The sequence below is a fragment of the Lynx canadensis genome, chromosome A3 (assembly GCF_007474595.2).
Source record: "Lynx canadensis isolate LIC74 chromosome A3, mLynCan4.pri.v2, whole genome shotgun sequence".
Taxonomy (NCBI): domain Eukaryota; kingdom Metazoa; phylum Chordata; class Mammalia; order Carnivora; family Felidae; genus Lynx; species Lynx canadensis.
Genome location: NC_044305.1, coordinates 81,205,584 through 81,220,667, shown reverse-complemented (window position 1 = coordinate 81,220,667; position 15,084 = coordinate 81,205,584). Strand labels below are relative to the sequence as shown.

General features: G+C 36.1%; 1 protein-coding gene across 1 annotated transcript in view; it reads left to right on the top strand.

The window, feature by feature from the left end:
• Positions 1-15,084, top strand: part of VPS54 (VPS54 subunit of GARP complex) — a 140,239-nt gene that overhangs the window by 86,603 nt on the left and 38,552 nt on the right. The window contains 3 exon segments of the mRNA XM_030310699.1: positions 1,211-1,596; positions 11,763-11,889; positions 12,769-12,876. Of these exon segments, the coding sequence (XP_030166559.1) occupies positions 1,211-1,596; positions 11,763-11,889; positions 12,769-12,876 (621 nt within the window).

Below are 15,084 nucleotides of genomic sequence, written 5' to 3'. Positions count from 1 at the left end.
GCATGTTGCTGTCCAGTTCTCCCAGCACCATTTGTTAAAGAGGCTGTCTTTTTTCCATTGGATGTTCTTTCCTGCTTTGTCAAAGATGAGTTGGCCATACGTTTGTGGGTCTAGTTCTGGGGTTTCTATTCTATTCCATTGGTCTGTGTGTCTGTTTTTGTGCCAATTTAAGGCATCTTTTAAAAGGAAAATATATTGGCAATAAACTGAGTTTTACAAATTGATAAAAGAATAATCTTTAAAATATTTTTAATGCTTATTTATTTCTGAGAGAGAGACAGACAGAGCATGAGTGGGGGAGGAGCAGAGAGGGAGGGAGACACAGAATCCAAAGCAGGCTCCAGGCTCTGAGCTGTCAGCACAGAGCCAGATGCGGGGCTTGAACTTGTGAACTGCGAGATTATGACCTGAGCTGAAGTCGGACGCCCGACTGACTGAGCCACCCAAGCGCCCCAAGAATAATTTTTGAAATGTAAGATAAGCAGCCTTGAAAAAAATGTCCCAGTGAATTCTACTACTTTCCATAATTTGTGACTGGATCATGAATTCTTTAGTATTTTGCGGAAGTGTGGTATAATAGAAAGAGCTTCAGTTTTTGAGTCAGGCCTGGATTCAAATTTTAGTTTTGCCACTTACTAACCACATGACTTTATTCAAATTATTTAATGTCTCTGAGCCTCAGTTTCCTCATCTGTAAAAATAAGAATACAAATAATACTTGTACTCTAAGATTGTTAGAACTAGAAAATTATGTGTATAAAATACCAGTGCCCAGTATATAGAAGGAGGAGGTCAATAAACAGTAACTATAATAAGCTTTTAGTCAGATAAGTGATGTGTGATGGTGTGGCAGTTAAGGAGATCATTCTGTCTCAGATCTTAGAACTTCTAAAACTAGATAATGATCTCAGATGACTCTTACTTTCTAGAAAGTAGTTGGTATTTGGAGGGCAGTAATAGCAGGAGCAGAGGAAGAAGGTAAATCAGCTTCTTCTACTCTTTTGTCTTAAATTTGTTAATATTTGCGCTGTTACCTTTTATCTCCCTTCTGTTCTGTTATGCTCAATATCAAGAATTCCAATATCAAATAGTTCACACAATGGGATTTAAAATACATATAGAAATCTTGTATCATTTTCAGAAAGTATGTGGATAGTCAAAGAAGGTATACTTACAATACTCTTATGATTTTTTTTTCTTCCCTCTTAAGCTGAGCCATTATCTGGATATTGTGGAAGTAAACATTGCTCACCAGATCTCTCTACGTTCAGAAGCATTTTTTCATGCTATGACCTCTCAACACGAATTGCAGGACTACCTCAAGAAAACTTCCCAGGCTGTAAAAATGCTTCGAGATAAAATTGCACAGATTGATAAAGTAATGTGTGAAGGATCACTACACATTTTAAGACTGGCACTTACCAGAAATAATTGTGTTAAAGTGTACAATAAACTCAAGTTAATGGCCACTGTACACCAAACTCAGCCTACAGTACAGGTGTTGTTATCCACTTCTGAATTTGTTGGAGCATTGGACTTAATAGCAACAACACAAGAGGTTCTACAGCAGGAACTTCAGGGCATTCACAGCTTCCGGTATGTCCTTTAAATAAGCTATTGGAAATAATGTTAGAAATTTAAAAATTTTAAAGCTGAAGAAGTGTGAATGTATTTAGTTACATGAATAGTTTTTCTTCTAGACTGATCTGTTTAGTAATGTTATCATTGTGTTGTTTTAGTCTTAGCAAATCATAAGGACTAATATTTACAGAAACATTTGGATGGAGAAACAAAATTAAATTTTCTGGTAGAGGATGCCAGTCAATGAAAGGCCAGTCACAGCTTTGAAAATAACATTTTGAAAATGTTAAAATAGTTTTGTGTGAAGGTAGTAGATCAAGGTGCAGAAGGAATACCAGTATATCTCAGAATAAGTTCATTTTATGGTCCCTGGCTGGCTCAGTTGGTGGACCATGTGGCTCTTGATCTGGGGGTTTAGCCCCACATTGGGTGTAGAAATTACTTAAAATCTTTGGTATGGTCCTGGGTGTTTGTGAGTTAAGATGGTGGAGTAGTAGAGGGACCCTATGCTTGCCTTGTCCCTCAAGCACAGCTACATAAATACTATATCATTCTGAACACTCAAGGAATTGATCTGAAGACTGAGAGAACAAACTGCACTTCTGGAGAGAAAAACAGGCACATCGTGGAAGGTAGGAGCTGTGGAGAATTGACTTGGGGGAGAAAAGAACTGTAGGTGCTGTGGAGGGGAGGGAGCCCTGGTCACAGAGACAGTGAGAGAAAGCAGTGCACAGGGTTGCACAAGAAAGTCTTCCCCAAAACCCTTGACTGGGAGGAGGTGAGGGGCTGATTATTATAAGTGCATACAAGCATGAAACTCAAAATCTGAAGTTTTAGAATTCTGCACCATTGTTCGGGTCATGCCTGGCAGACTTAGGCGTGCTCCTGTGGGAAAGGAGGGCAGAGGCCCCGGAGTGGACAGAATGGTCTGAGGATCTCCTGGGTCTCACTAGGAGAAACAGTTCCCCTTCTTGGAGTGTATTTGGGAGAGGTGGTACTGCCTCTCAGGGGACAAAAGAGATGGCAGACACCATTGAGCAACCTCATTAATTAGCATTGCAGTAGAGGCACCTGCTGAAGGCAGCTAGCCAAGAAACCAGCTTTTGGCTGTGTTTTACCATGAATTCCAAGCCCCCTGCATGGGCATGTGACTACTTTTCTGGAACAAACTGGCACCAACTATAGCGTGGCGAGACCCTTTTCCAGAGGATCAGCATAGATTTGTGCTGCACTGGGTCCCTAAAATTTGGAATTTTTGAAACCCAGCTGCATGCCTGAGATAAAACACAGGAGGTCTGTGCCACCAGACAGGCAGATGGCTTGGGCACCAGATGAAAGCAGAGTTCTGACAGAAGCCTGGGACATAAGAGAGGAGATTGTTTGCTCTTCTGTGAAGCCTTCCTGAACAGCAGCAGATGTGAACTCCCCTTTTTGGGGATGAGACAGTGGGGTGACCCATTTCCCCCCCTGCCCATCAGCACAGAGAAACTTCACTGAGCAACACACTGCTCCCAGTGGAGGCTGGAGCTGCTTACACCAGGCCCCACCCCACTGTGCCCTGTGGGTGCATTTTTACTATAGCAAGTTGGCCTGAGAACCAGCACAACAGGCTCCTTCCCCCAAAGACCAGCACAAATCCTCCACACGTATCAATTCTTCTGAACTTGATAGATAGAGTGTGGCAAAGTTTCAGCTCTAGTGGAAATAGGATCAGGCTTATTTTAACAAGCAGACCAAAGCACACCTAGTTAAAATGCCACACACTGGACAAGGTCCCAACACTCCCCAATGCAGGCAAGGAGAAACACTGCAAAGAACTGACCTGAGGGAAAGAGCAGCCACACTCTGCAGAGTGCACACTCTGAAATACTTTCTGACGTGCCAGGCCCTGAACAGTATAGGACCTCTTCTTAATACAGCCATTACACTCAGCAGGACATATAAGTCTTTCCTAACACATACACAAAAACAGTGGCCTAGTCAAAATGACAAGATGGAGGAATTTGCCCCAAAAGAAACAAGAAGAGGTCATGGCCAGGGATTTACTCAAAACAAATATAAGTAATATGCCTGAATTAGAATTTAAAACAACAATCATAAGGATACTAGCTGAGCTTGAGAAAAGCATAGAAGACATTAGAGAAGCCCTTACTGCAGAGATAAAAGAGCTAAAAACTAGTCAGGCTGAAATAAAAAATGCTATAACAAAGATGCAAAACAGACTGGATGTAATGAAGTAAGGATAGATGAAGCAGAGGAATGAATCTGATATAGAAGCTATGGAAAATAATGAAGCTGAAGAGAAGAAAGAAAAGTATTGGATCATGAATGTAGACTTAGGGAACTCAGCAACTTCATAAAGTGTAATAACATTTGTATCATAGGAGTTCCAGAGGAAGAGAAGGGAAAGGGGGCAGAAGGTTTATTTGAGCAAATTATAGCTTCCAACTTCCCTAATCTGGGGAAGGAGCCAGACATCCAAATCCAGGAGGTATAGGTAACTCCCATCAAATATAACAAAAGCCAGCCAACACCAAGACATCATAGTGAAATTTTTTAAATATAGAGGTAAGGAAAGAATGCTGAAAACAGCAAGGGAAAAGAAATCCCTAACCTACAAGAGAAGGCAAATCAGGTTTGCAACAGATGTCTCCACAGAAACCTGCAGGCCAGAATGGAGTGGCAGGATATCATCAGCATGTGCAATGGGAAAAATCTGCAGCCAAGAATACTTTATCCAATAAGGTTGTCATTCAGAATAGAAGGGGAGATAAAGAGTTTCCCAGATAAACAAAACCTAAAGGAGTTTGTGAACACTAAATCAGCTCTTCAAGAAATGTTACAGGGGACCCTTTGAGTGGGAAAGAAAGATCAAAAGCAACAAAGAATAGAAAGGAATAGAGAAAATCTCCATAATCAGCAACTTTATTGGTAATACAATGGCACCAAATTTTTATGTATCAGTAATTACTCTGAATGTAAATGGACTAAGTGCTCCAATCAAAAGACATAGGGTATCAGAATGGATTGAATAAATAAATAAATAAATAAATAAATAAATAAATAAGGCCCATCTATATGCTGCTTAAAAGATTCATTTTGGTCCTAAAGACACGTGCAGATTGAAAGTGAGGGATGGAGAAACATTTATCATGCAAATGGATGTCAAAAGTAAGCTGGAGTAGCAATACTTATATAAGACAAGCTAGATTTTAAACCAAGGACAAGATGAAGAAGATCACTGTATCATAATAAAGGAGTCTGTCCATCAAGAAGATCTAACAATCATAAATATTTATGCCCCCAACTTGGTAGCACCCAAATATATAAATCAATGAATAACGTAAAGAAACTCATTGATAACAATAGTAAGGAACTTTAACACTCCACTTATAGCAATGGATAGATCATCTAAGCAGAGAATCAACGAGGAGACAAGGGCTTTGAATGACACACTGAGCCAGAAGGACTTAACAGATATGTTCAGAACATTTCATCCTACAGCAGCAGAATACACATTCTTTTCGAGTGCCCGTGGAACATTCTCCCAAATAGATCACATACTGTGGTCACAAATCAGGCCTCCACAAAGTATGAAAAAACTGAGATCATACCATGCATATTTTCAGATCACAACACTATGAAACTTGAAGTCAACCACAAGAAGAAATTTGGAAAGACCACAAATACATGGTTAAAGAACCTCCTACTAAAGAATGAGTGGGTTAACCAGGAAATTAAACAAGAAATTAAAAAAAAAATGCATGGAAGCAAATGAAAATGAAAACATGACAGTCCAAAACCTTTGGGATGCAGCAAATGTGGTCACAGGAGGGAAGTATATCGTAATACAGGCCTATCTCAAGAAGCAAGAAAAGTCTCAAATATACAACCTGAGCTTACACTTAGAAAAGGAACAGCAGGGGCGCCTGGGTAGCTCAGTTGGTTGAGCAGCCGACTTCGGCTCAGGTCATGATCTCGCGGTCCGTGGGTTCGAGCCCCGCGTCAGGCTCTGTGCTGACAGCTCAGAGCCTGGAGCCTGTTTCGGATTCTGTGTCTCCCTCTCTCTGACCCTCCCCCGTTCATGCTCTGTCTCTCTCTGTCTCAAAAATAAATAAACGTTAAAACAAACAAACAAACAAACAAACAAACAAACAAACAAAAACCCAAAAACCTGAGGCCTCAAAAGAAAAGGAACAGCAAATAAAGCCTAAAGCCAGCAGAAGGGGAATAATAAAGATTAGAGCAGAAATAAATGATATGGAAACAAACAAACCAAAAAGGCAGAGTAGAACAGATCAATGAAACTAAGAGCTGGTTCTTTGAAAGAATTAATAAAATTGATGAACCTCTAGCCAGACTTACCAAAAAGAAAAGAGTAAGAACTCAGATAAATAAAATCACGAATGAAAGAGGAGAGATCACAGCCAACACCAAAGAAATACAAACAACTATAAGAGGATGAAAAATTATATGCCAACAAACTGGGCAATCTGGAAGAAATGGATAGATTCCTGGAAATACACAAACTACCAAAAGCAAAACAGGAAGAAGTAGAAAATTTGAACAGACCCATAACCAGCAAAGAAATTGAATCAGTAATCAAAAATTTCCCAACAAACAGAAGTCAAGGGCCAGATGGCTTCACAGGGGAATTCTACCAAACATTTAAAAAAGAGTTAATACCTATTCGTCTCAAACTGTTCCAAAAACTAGAAATGGAAGGAAAACTTCCAAATTCATTGTATGAGGCCAACATTACCTTGATTCCCAAACCAGATAAAAACCCCCACTAAAAAGGAGAATTGGAGGCCACTATCCCTGAGGAACATGGATGCAGAAATTCTCAACAAGACACTTGCAAATTGAATCCAACAGTACATTAAAAGAATCATTCACCACTATCAACTGGGATTCATTCCTGGGTTCAGTATTCACAAATCAATCAATATGATGCACCACGTTAATAAAAGAAAGGATAAGAGCCATATGATCTTCTCAATAGATGGAGAAAAAGCACTTGACAAAATACAGCATCCATTCTTGATAAAAAATCTTCAACAAAGGATAGAAGGAACGTACTTCATCATCATAAAGGCCAAAACGGAAGACACACATCTAATATCATCCTCAATAGGTAAAAATTGAGAGCTTTTCCTCTACAGTCGGGAACAGGACGGGGACGTCCAGCCTCAACATGATTATTTAACAGAGTACTGGAAGTCCTAGCCTCAGCAATCAGACAACAAAAAGAAATAAAATAATTACATTCAAATATATTTGAATAATATACATTCAAGTTGTCAAGGAAGAAGTCAAACTTTCATTGTTCACAGACAACATGATACTCTATGTAGAAAATCGAAAAGACTCCACCAAAAAATTATTGGAACTGATACATGAATTCAGCTAAGTCATAGGATATAAAATCAACATACAGATTTCTGTTGCATTTTTATGCACCAGTAATGAAGCAGCAGAAAGAGAAATCGAGGAATCAATCCCATTTACAGTTGCACCAAAAACCGTAAGATACCTAGGAATACAGAGGTAAAAAGATCTGCACTCTGAAAATTATAGAACACTTATGAAAGAAATTGAAGAGAACACAAAGAAATGGAAAAAAACATTCCATGCTCATGTATTAGAAGAACAAATATTGTTAAAATGTCCTTATTACTCAAAGCAGTCTACACAATTAATGTAATCTCTATCAAAATACCACCAGTAGTTTTCATAGAGCTGGAACAAACAATCCAAAAATTTGGAACCAGAAAAGAGCTGGAATAGCCAAAGCAATCTTGAGAAAGCAAAGTAAAGCTGGAGGCATCACAATTCCAAACTTCAAGTTCTATTACAAAGCTGTCATGATCAAGACAGTATGATACTAGCACAAAAACAGGCACAAGGATCAATAGAACAGAATAGAAAACTCAGTAATGGACCTACTATATGGTCAACTATATGGTCAACTATATGGCCAGTTGACTTATATGGTCAACTAATCTTTGACAAAGCAGGAAAGAATGGCCAATGGAAAAAAAGCCTCTTCAACAAATGGTGTTGGAGAAACTGGACAATAACATGTAAAAGAATGAAACTGGACCACTTTCTTATATCGTACACAAAATGAATTCAGAATAGACGAAGCACCTAAATGTGAGACAGGAAACCATCAAAATCCTAGAAGAGAACACATGCAGTAACCTCTCTGACTTCAGTTGTAGCAGCTTCTTGCTGGAATCATCTCCTGAGGCAAGGGAAACAGAAGCAAAAATAAACGATAGGAACACATCAAAATGAAAGTCTGCACAGTGAAGGAAGCAATCAACAAAACTAAAAGGCAGCCTTTGGAATGGAAGAAGATATTTGTAAGTGACATATGTGATAAAAGGTTTGTATCCAAAAGGTATAAAGAGTTAATCAAACTCAACATCCCCCAAACAAATAATCCAGTGAAGACATGGGCAGAAGATATGAATAGACACTTTTCCAAAGAAGACATCCAGATGGCTAACAGACAAATGAAAAGATGCTCAGTATCGCTCATCATCAGGGGAATACAAATCAAAACCACATTGAGATACCACCTCATACCGGTCAGAGTGGCTAAAATTAACTCAGGAAACAACAGATGTTTGTGAAGATGTGGAGAAAGGGAAACCGTTTCTCTTGCACTGTTGGTGGGAATGCAGACTGGTACAGCCACTCTGGAAAACAGTATGGAGATTCCTCAAAAAGTTAAACATTGAACTATATTATGATTCAACATCTCATGGGTTACCTATAATGATATTATGATTCTGTACTTCCTTATTCATTTTTTAATCAGAATGTTTCTGTAAAGTGATATTTCTCCATAATTATTTGGTAAATCTGAAGGACAGCTCTTACAAGGAGAGGCAGAATAAATTCTAGATTCCTTTATTTTTTTCATTTAGCTGTTTTAAAAGTAACAAATTGAAAATCTTGTATCTTCCAAAGTTAACTGATGATTTAAAAATATTTTTGTAAGCATGTGGATTTGTATATATTTAAGATTTTTGCTGTTTTTATTTTTGTCAGTGTTCATAATGTTCTGTCTTTTGTAGAAATCTCCTCAGGTTCATTCTTGTGGCCTTTTACATAATTCCATGAGCTTTTGCTTAACAGTTTTCTTACTTTGTGTTATGATTAGATGTTGATATCATACATTTTTTTCCCCCAGATTTATAATCCACTATATTTCTAGGGAGCACTAGTTTCTTTCAGTAGGAAATGGTATTGAGAAATTATGCTCTGGATACCAGAGATATTCCTTGCTACTGGATTGGTCATTATCTCTAGACCTTTGTAGTGGACAGAGCTAGAAAATAGATTTTTCTTTTTAAAGAAAAAGTAGGAGTTCATATTGATAGTCCTAATTTAAATTCAGGACCATAAAGATTTTACTTTTTTAATCTTATATATGTAAGTCCTTTAAAACAGGCTGAAGGTGAAAACTGTGGCTCTCGATGACACTAACATAATTACTCATTTATTTTATCCCACAGTATACATAGAATGCTCTCAGAACTAACAGTATTATTACTACAAACATGGAGGATTTCTTTCTCTTCTTTAAGCTATATCCTGGTGGGATGAATAGGTACATTACGCTTTAAAGTCACTTGAAATAATTCTTCTTTGTGTACATTTGCTGCTAACTTGATGTGTATTTAAATTCATTTGTTTCATTGCTTTTGATATTTAAGGATTGAATTTATTAAATGTAATCTTGTACTATAACTATGTTAAGTAGTTATGTGGTTCTGAGTCAAATCTCTGAAACAAATGATATTCAGAAAAATTTAATTTCTATCTTGTTCCTTCCTTCCTACCTACTCTATAAGTCACCCTTTTAAGATGTTTTAGTTTGTATTTATCCATCATCCATCCAGCCATCTCTGTCTTTGTTCTTCATCTTAGATAAGCATTAGTAAATTGTATATACTTTTCTCCACCTTGCTGTTTTAACCTTACAGTATACCCTGGAGATCACTCTACAGTGTGTATTCTCAATGGGAGGCTATCACCTTAAGGGGGCAAAAGTTGGTTCTTGAGGGTGAAAGAAAAACTTGGATATTATAATGACTTGTGACCCTCCAGGGGGCCAAGGTATATAAACAGATATACAGTATATATGTGATATTAGTGTGTGGGGGTTGGTGGTGGTGATTAGGAATAAAAAGGTCTAAAAGGACTTCTTGGGGCAATACTGAAAAAAAGAAGACTGAGAAACTGTAGCAGTATATAGTATATTACTTGGTATTCCTCAATTATTTTAAAAGTGTATAGTGCCTATTACGATATAGTCAACTAGCCCTCTGTTTTTCAGCATTTGAGTAGTTTGTATTCCTTTGCAGTTACGAACAGTGCTGCAATGAACATATATGTTCTTTTGTATTTTTAAGAGTGTATCTTTGAGACAGATACTGAGAAGTGAGATTCCGAGGTCAAAGGTTAACTGCCTATGTAATTTGCTAGACATTGCCAAACTTCCTTATGGCAGTGTTTTAGTTTGTACTAGTGAATGTGTTCTAAGTTAGCTTATTGTGAGACACTGGTGTCATTTATGAGGATCTTACTATCTTCTAATTGGCTCTGAGAAATATAATTTTCATATTACAAAATGCAAATATATACATTATTTCACCATTGGATTTTTTTCAAAATTATCACTACACTGCTTACCATATGTTGTTTAGATGAGAAAAATGGATCTATCTAAAAGGTCACATAGTTTATTTTATTTATTTAAAATTTTTTTAATGTTTATTTTTGAGAGAGAGAGAAAGACAGAGCACATATGGGGGAGGGGCAGAGAGAGAGGGAGACACAGAATCCGAAGCAGGCTCCAGGCTCTGAGCTGTCAGCACAGAGCCCTACATGGGCTAGAACTCAGGAACCATGAGATGATGACCTGAGCCATAGTTGGATGCTTAACCACCTGAACCACCCAGGCGCCCCAAAAGGTCACATAGTTTAAACTAGTTTTTTTTTTTTTTTTTTTTTTTTTTTTTTAAACTAGTTTTTAAAAAATGTGCTGTATCTGGTCTTAGTAAAGATAGTTGCTGACATTAGTTTTTCAAGTAAATGGTGAGTATATGTATTTTTAAATGTTTTTTATTCAATAACAAATGTCTAAATTTAAGGTAAATTTTAAATTTAGACATTTAAATATACATATTTTGAAATTATACCAAAAATAGAGCTTAAATTTTTTTATATAATATATAAACAGATTTCTCGTTGGCCCATTTCACTTAATTTTTGAAATACTTTGGCCAACTACATCACCTAGTTTTCTTTAATCCATTGTTTTTATGAAGCTTTTAGTTTGTATAGTAAAGATCTCTTTGTATGTGAAGGTAGTGATCCTTAGTTCCCTGGTGAGCAGACTGCATGCATCAATCTTGTCATTTGGTTACTGCATGCTTTCTTTAGGGAATTGGTTCCAAATCCTGTTTGCAGTATTTGCCTTCACCATCCCCACAACTGCTCATCTGATTAGAGTCCTTCTTGCTCTAATCCTATGTAGGATCTATAAATATTAGAGGTAGATTAAAAAGGAACATTATATTTTATGAGAAAAAGTTCCATGGATATACTGTTTCTTAGCAGTTTTGTATTTTCAGTTTTGTGTTCTAATGACTTTCAGTATAATGACCTGGGGGAGATTGCACAGTAACTCAGACTATTCATAACAGAGATTGAATTGAGTCAGTCTGTCCATGTGATCCGTTAGGTATTTATATCTCCCTGCCAGGGCTGTAGTAGGCACTTGTATTTGTATTTGTGGAATAAATGAATGGCTGGGGACCTACTGGCATTGCCATGCAGTAAATGGTTAATTAGGAAAGGACTTAGAATAGCTGAATATTTTGTCTGTGAAAAGCGGACAAAAAAAGCAGTCATGAAATTTCTAGAACTATGTGTCCTACAACACATTTAAGTGTTTGGAGGTTAAACATGTAAAAAGAAAAAGAATATGGGAGATGATGTGAAACTGTTGCAGTTATTTTTGTTAAAGGATTCCATTTTACATTACATTGTTGCACAAAATACTGCTGCTAGAAAAGTTTTGCCTACTAGTTTCCTTGACTGCAGAGCGAATTTGGGTTTTTAAAGAATATATGTCACATTTTCCTCTTCCTTTGTAGGCATTTGGGATCACAACTTTGTGAATTGGAAAAACTGATAGATAAAATGATGATTGCAGAGTTTTCTACTTATTCTCATAGTGACTTAAACAGACCACTGGATGATGACTGTCAAATTTTAGAAGAGGTACGTGTCTTAAACTGTGGATGAAATTGGTGTCATTGCTTAGTGTTAATTCCTAATAGTATTAGTTTAGAACACATTCTTCTCAGATTATAATGAGCAAAAAAAAATTTCAAGCTCAGTCAGACCTCTGTGAAGTCCTTCCCTAACTGTGTGATTTTAGCAAGCAATTGTTCATTATCCTATGAAGTTAGAGAATAAAGTAACTTTATAGCTTAATTAGAAATTGGATTTAAAATGAGGTCTTATATATATCTTATAAACCAAGCTTAAAATATAGATATAGGATGAATTAACATATATCCATGTGTATGCATGGAGTATGTTTGTTATAAAAGTGGTCATTATTATATAGTAACTTATCAGTCATTAACAGTCACTGAACCCCTGTTATGAACATGTTTTATGCATATGCTTATACATAAGATCCAGGCTTCACTTATCTGCTGACTTTTCAATGCTGATTACCACCAAGAACTAGGAAAGGATCCAGAAGCCCTGATAGCAGCCTAAGTAAAGAGATTTTTGTATGTGTTAGCAGTTAATTCCCCACAAATAGTCCAGGTCATCAGGATTTGAGAAGGATACTTTCTACCTACTTGTTGAAACTATGCTAAAATGTACTCATATTGTTTTGTCCCCAAGACAGCTTCATTTGATCCACTGTAGTGCATTAGGATTTATCTGTTTTTAAAACTATGACTCCAATAATCTGATGACAAGATTGCTGTAGAAGGGGTTTTTGGGGGCTTCTAGAAAATACCATGTGCAGGATAGAGATCTGAGGATCAAATAATGAAACGCTTGATGTTGAATATTTCTACTTCTGAGTGACATTATTCTATATTTAAATTGTAAAATTCCATACTTTTATTTTAATAGGAAAGACTTGTATCTCTTGTATTTGGACTTTTAAAACAAAGAAAACTTAATTTTTTAGAAATCTATAGTGAAGAAATGATTATTACAGCAAAGAATATCATTAAACAGGTAAATATACATTTTTATTTGATATATTTTGGTCTAGAATCTTTTTTTTAATTTTTTTAATGTTTGTTTTTCGAGAGTGAGAAAGCATGAGTGGGGGAGGGGCAGAGAGCAAAGGAGACAGAATCCGAAGCAGGCTCCACACTGTCAGTGCAGAGCCCTATGTGGGGCTTGAACTCATGAATTGCAAGACCATGAAGTCAAGAGTCGATGCTTAACTGACTGAGCCACCCAGGTGCCCCTAGAATCTTTTTATCAAATTTATTTTTACATGATCTAGTAATAATATATATGCAGTATAATAGTAACATTTTCTCATTTAAAAACTTAGAATATAGAAAAATAGAAGAAAAAATAGACCTACTAGCCAAAAGATTATCACTTTAAGAATATTTCTAAGTGTAGGGGGATCTGGGTCGCTCAGTCGGTTGAACATCTGACTCTTGATTTCGGCTCATGTCGTGTGATCCCAGGACAATGAGATCAAGCCCCAGGGTCATGAAATCAAGCCCCACATTGGGATCTGTGCTGAGCGTGGAACATGCTTAAGATTTTCTCTCTCTCCCTCTGCCCCTCCCCTCAGCTTGTGTGTGTGTGTGTGTGTGTGTGTGTGTTCTCTCTCTCTCTTAAAAAAAAAAAAAGTATTTTTAAGTGTAATTCTAAGTGTAAATTGTTACTGATGTTTTTCATTGTTGCTGTCATACTGCATATATGATTGTGAATTGTACATATATTTCAGAATCATAACATAAGCATTTTCTCTTATAAGGCTTCAGACACATCATTTTTGATGGTTGTATAAAATCCTATCCACATTTTATTAGTTATGCCTTTCCTCTGTGTTGAATATTTACATTTTTTTCAGTTTGGTACTGTAGAACACTGTGACACACATATTTGGTGTAAAGTTTTGTTGGGTTTTTCCATAGTTAAGACTATTTTCTTACAGCTGATTTCTAGATGTGGAATTATTGGTCAGAGTGAAAAGTATTTTTAAAGCTATTTGATAGAGTTGAATTGCTTTCTAAAAAGATTTTACCAAATACATTCTCACCTGCAGTAGGTAAATGTTTATTTCCTCTTATCCTTATCTTTATCTTTAAGAAATTATTATTGTAAACTAAAACCTTTTTCAGTCTCATCTTTGTTTTGGTGTTTTACTCTGATAAATATCATTAAACATTAAACTTCAGTTTTTCTAAATATGAGAAACAATAATTTTAAATATACTTATTAGGCTTAATGATCATCATCAGGTTGAATGTACATTTCTGAGTTTTTAATGTTTAAATAAAACAAGCAAAAAAAGATTAGTAATCATACCACCTTTTTACTTCTTTTGAATACTAAAACACTATATTTTAAAATTGTTATGACCACTTTTAAAAATTGTTGGCAATAGTTACTAGCACTAAATGTACACATATATTGTAACTCAGCAATTCTACTGCCAGGTATTTATCAGCAGAAATGCATACATAAATTTACCAAGACAGCATAATATTTCATGGCAGCACTATTTGTAATAAAAACTGGAAAAACCCAAATTTTTCTTTTTTTTTTTTCTTTGAAAAACCCAAATTCTGTCATCAGTAAAAAAAAAAAAAAATAATCGAGTTGTGGTATATTTGTATGAATACTGTACAGCAATGAGAATGAATAAATCACATGGAACAAATGGATGAATATCACATATATAATGTGGAGCCAAATAAACCAGACACAAAGGAGTCACAAAGGAGACACACTTTTGTAATTAATCTATGATATTAGAATTAATCTGTGGTATTAAAAATCAAGATAGTATCTTTTCGGAGAAAGTAGTGACTAGAAGGGAAGCAAGAGAGGGGTTTACTGGCAGTGTTTAATTTCATGATCTGAGTTTTCATTACACAAGTGTACTCCATTTGTAAAAATAGATTTGAACATAATTTGTGTAATTTTACATATGTATGTGATACTTCTAAACAAATTTTATGAAACTGCTGTGTTGTAATTCCCAGGATTCTCCTGAAGTCTAAGCATTTTTTTAACTTAATCTGTTACATATATTGCAAGAAAACGTAACCTCCAAAATGAACTTTTTTTTGGAATTTTAATATGGGGCTTATACCTTATTCCTAAGAATTATGGTTCTGGGTGTTCTGTTTGTTTGGTGTGTGGTTTTGAATAGTTTTAAATAGTAGGGGATTTTAGTTAATATAACATTCA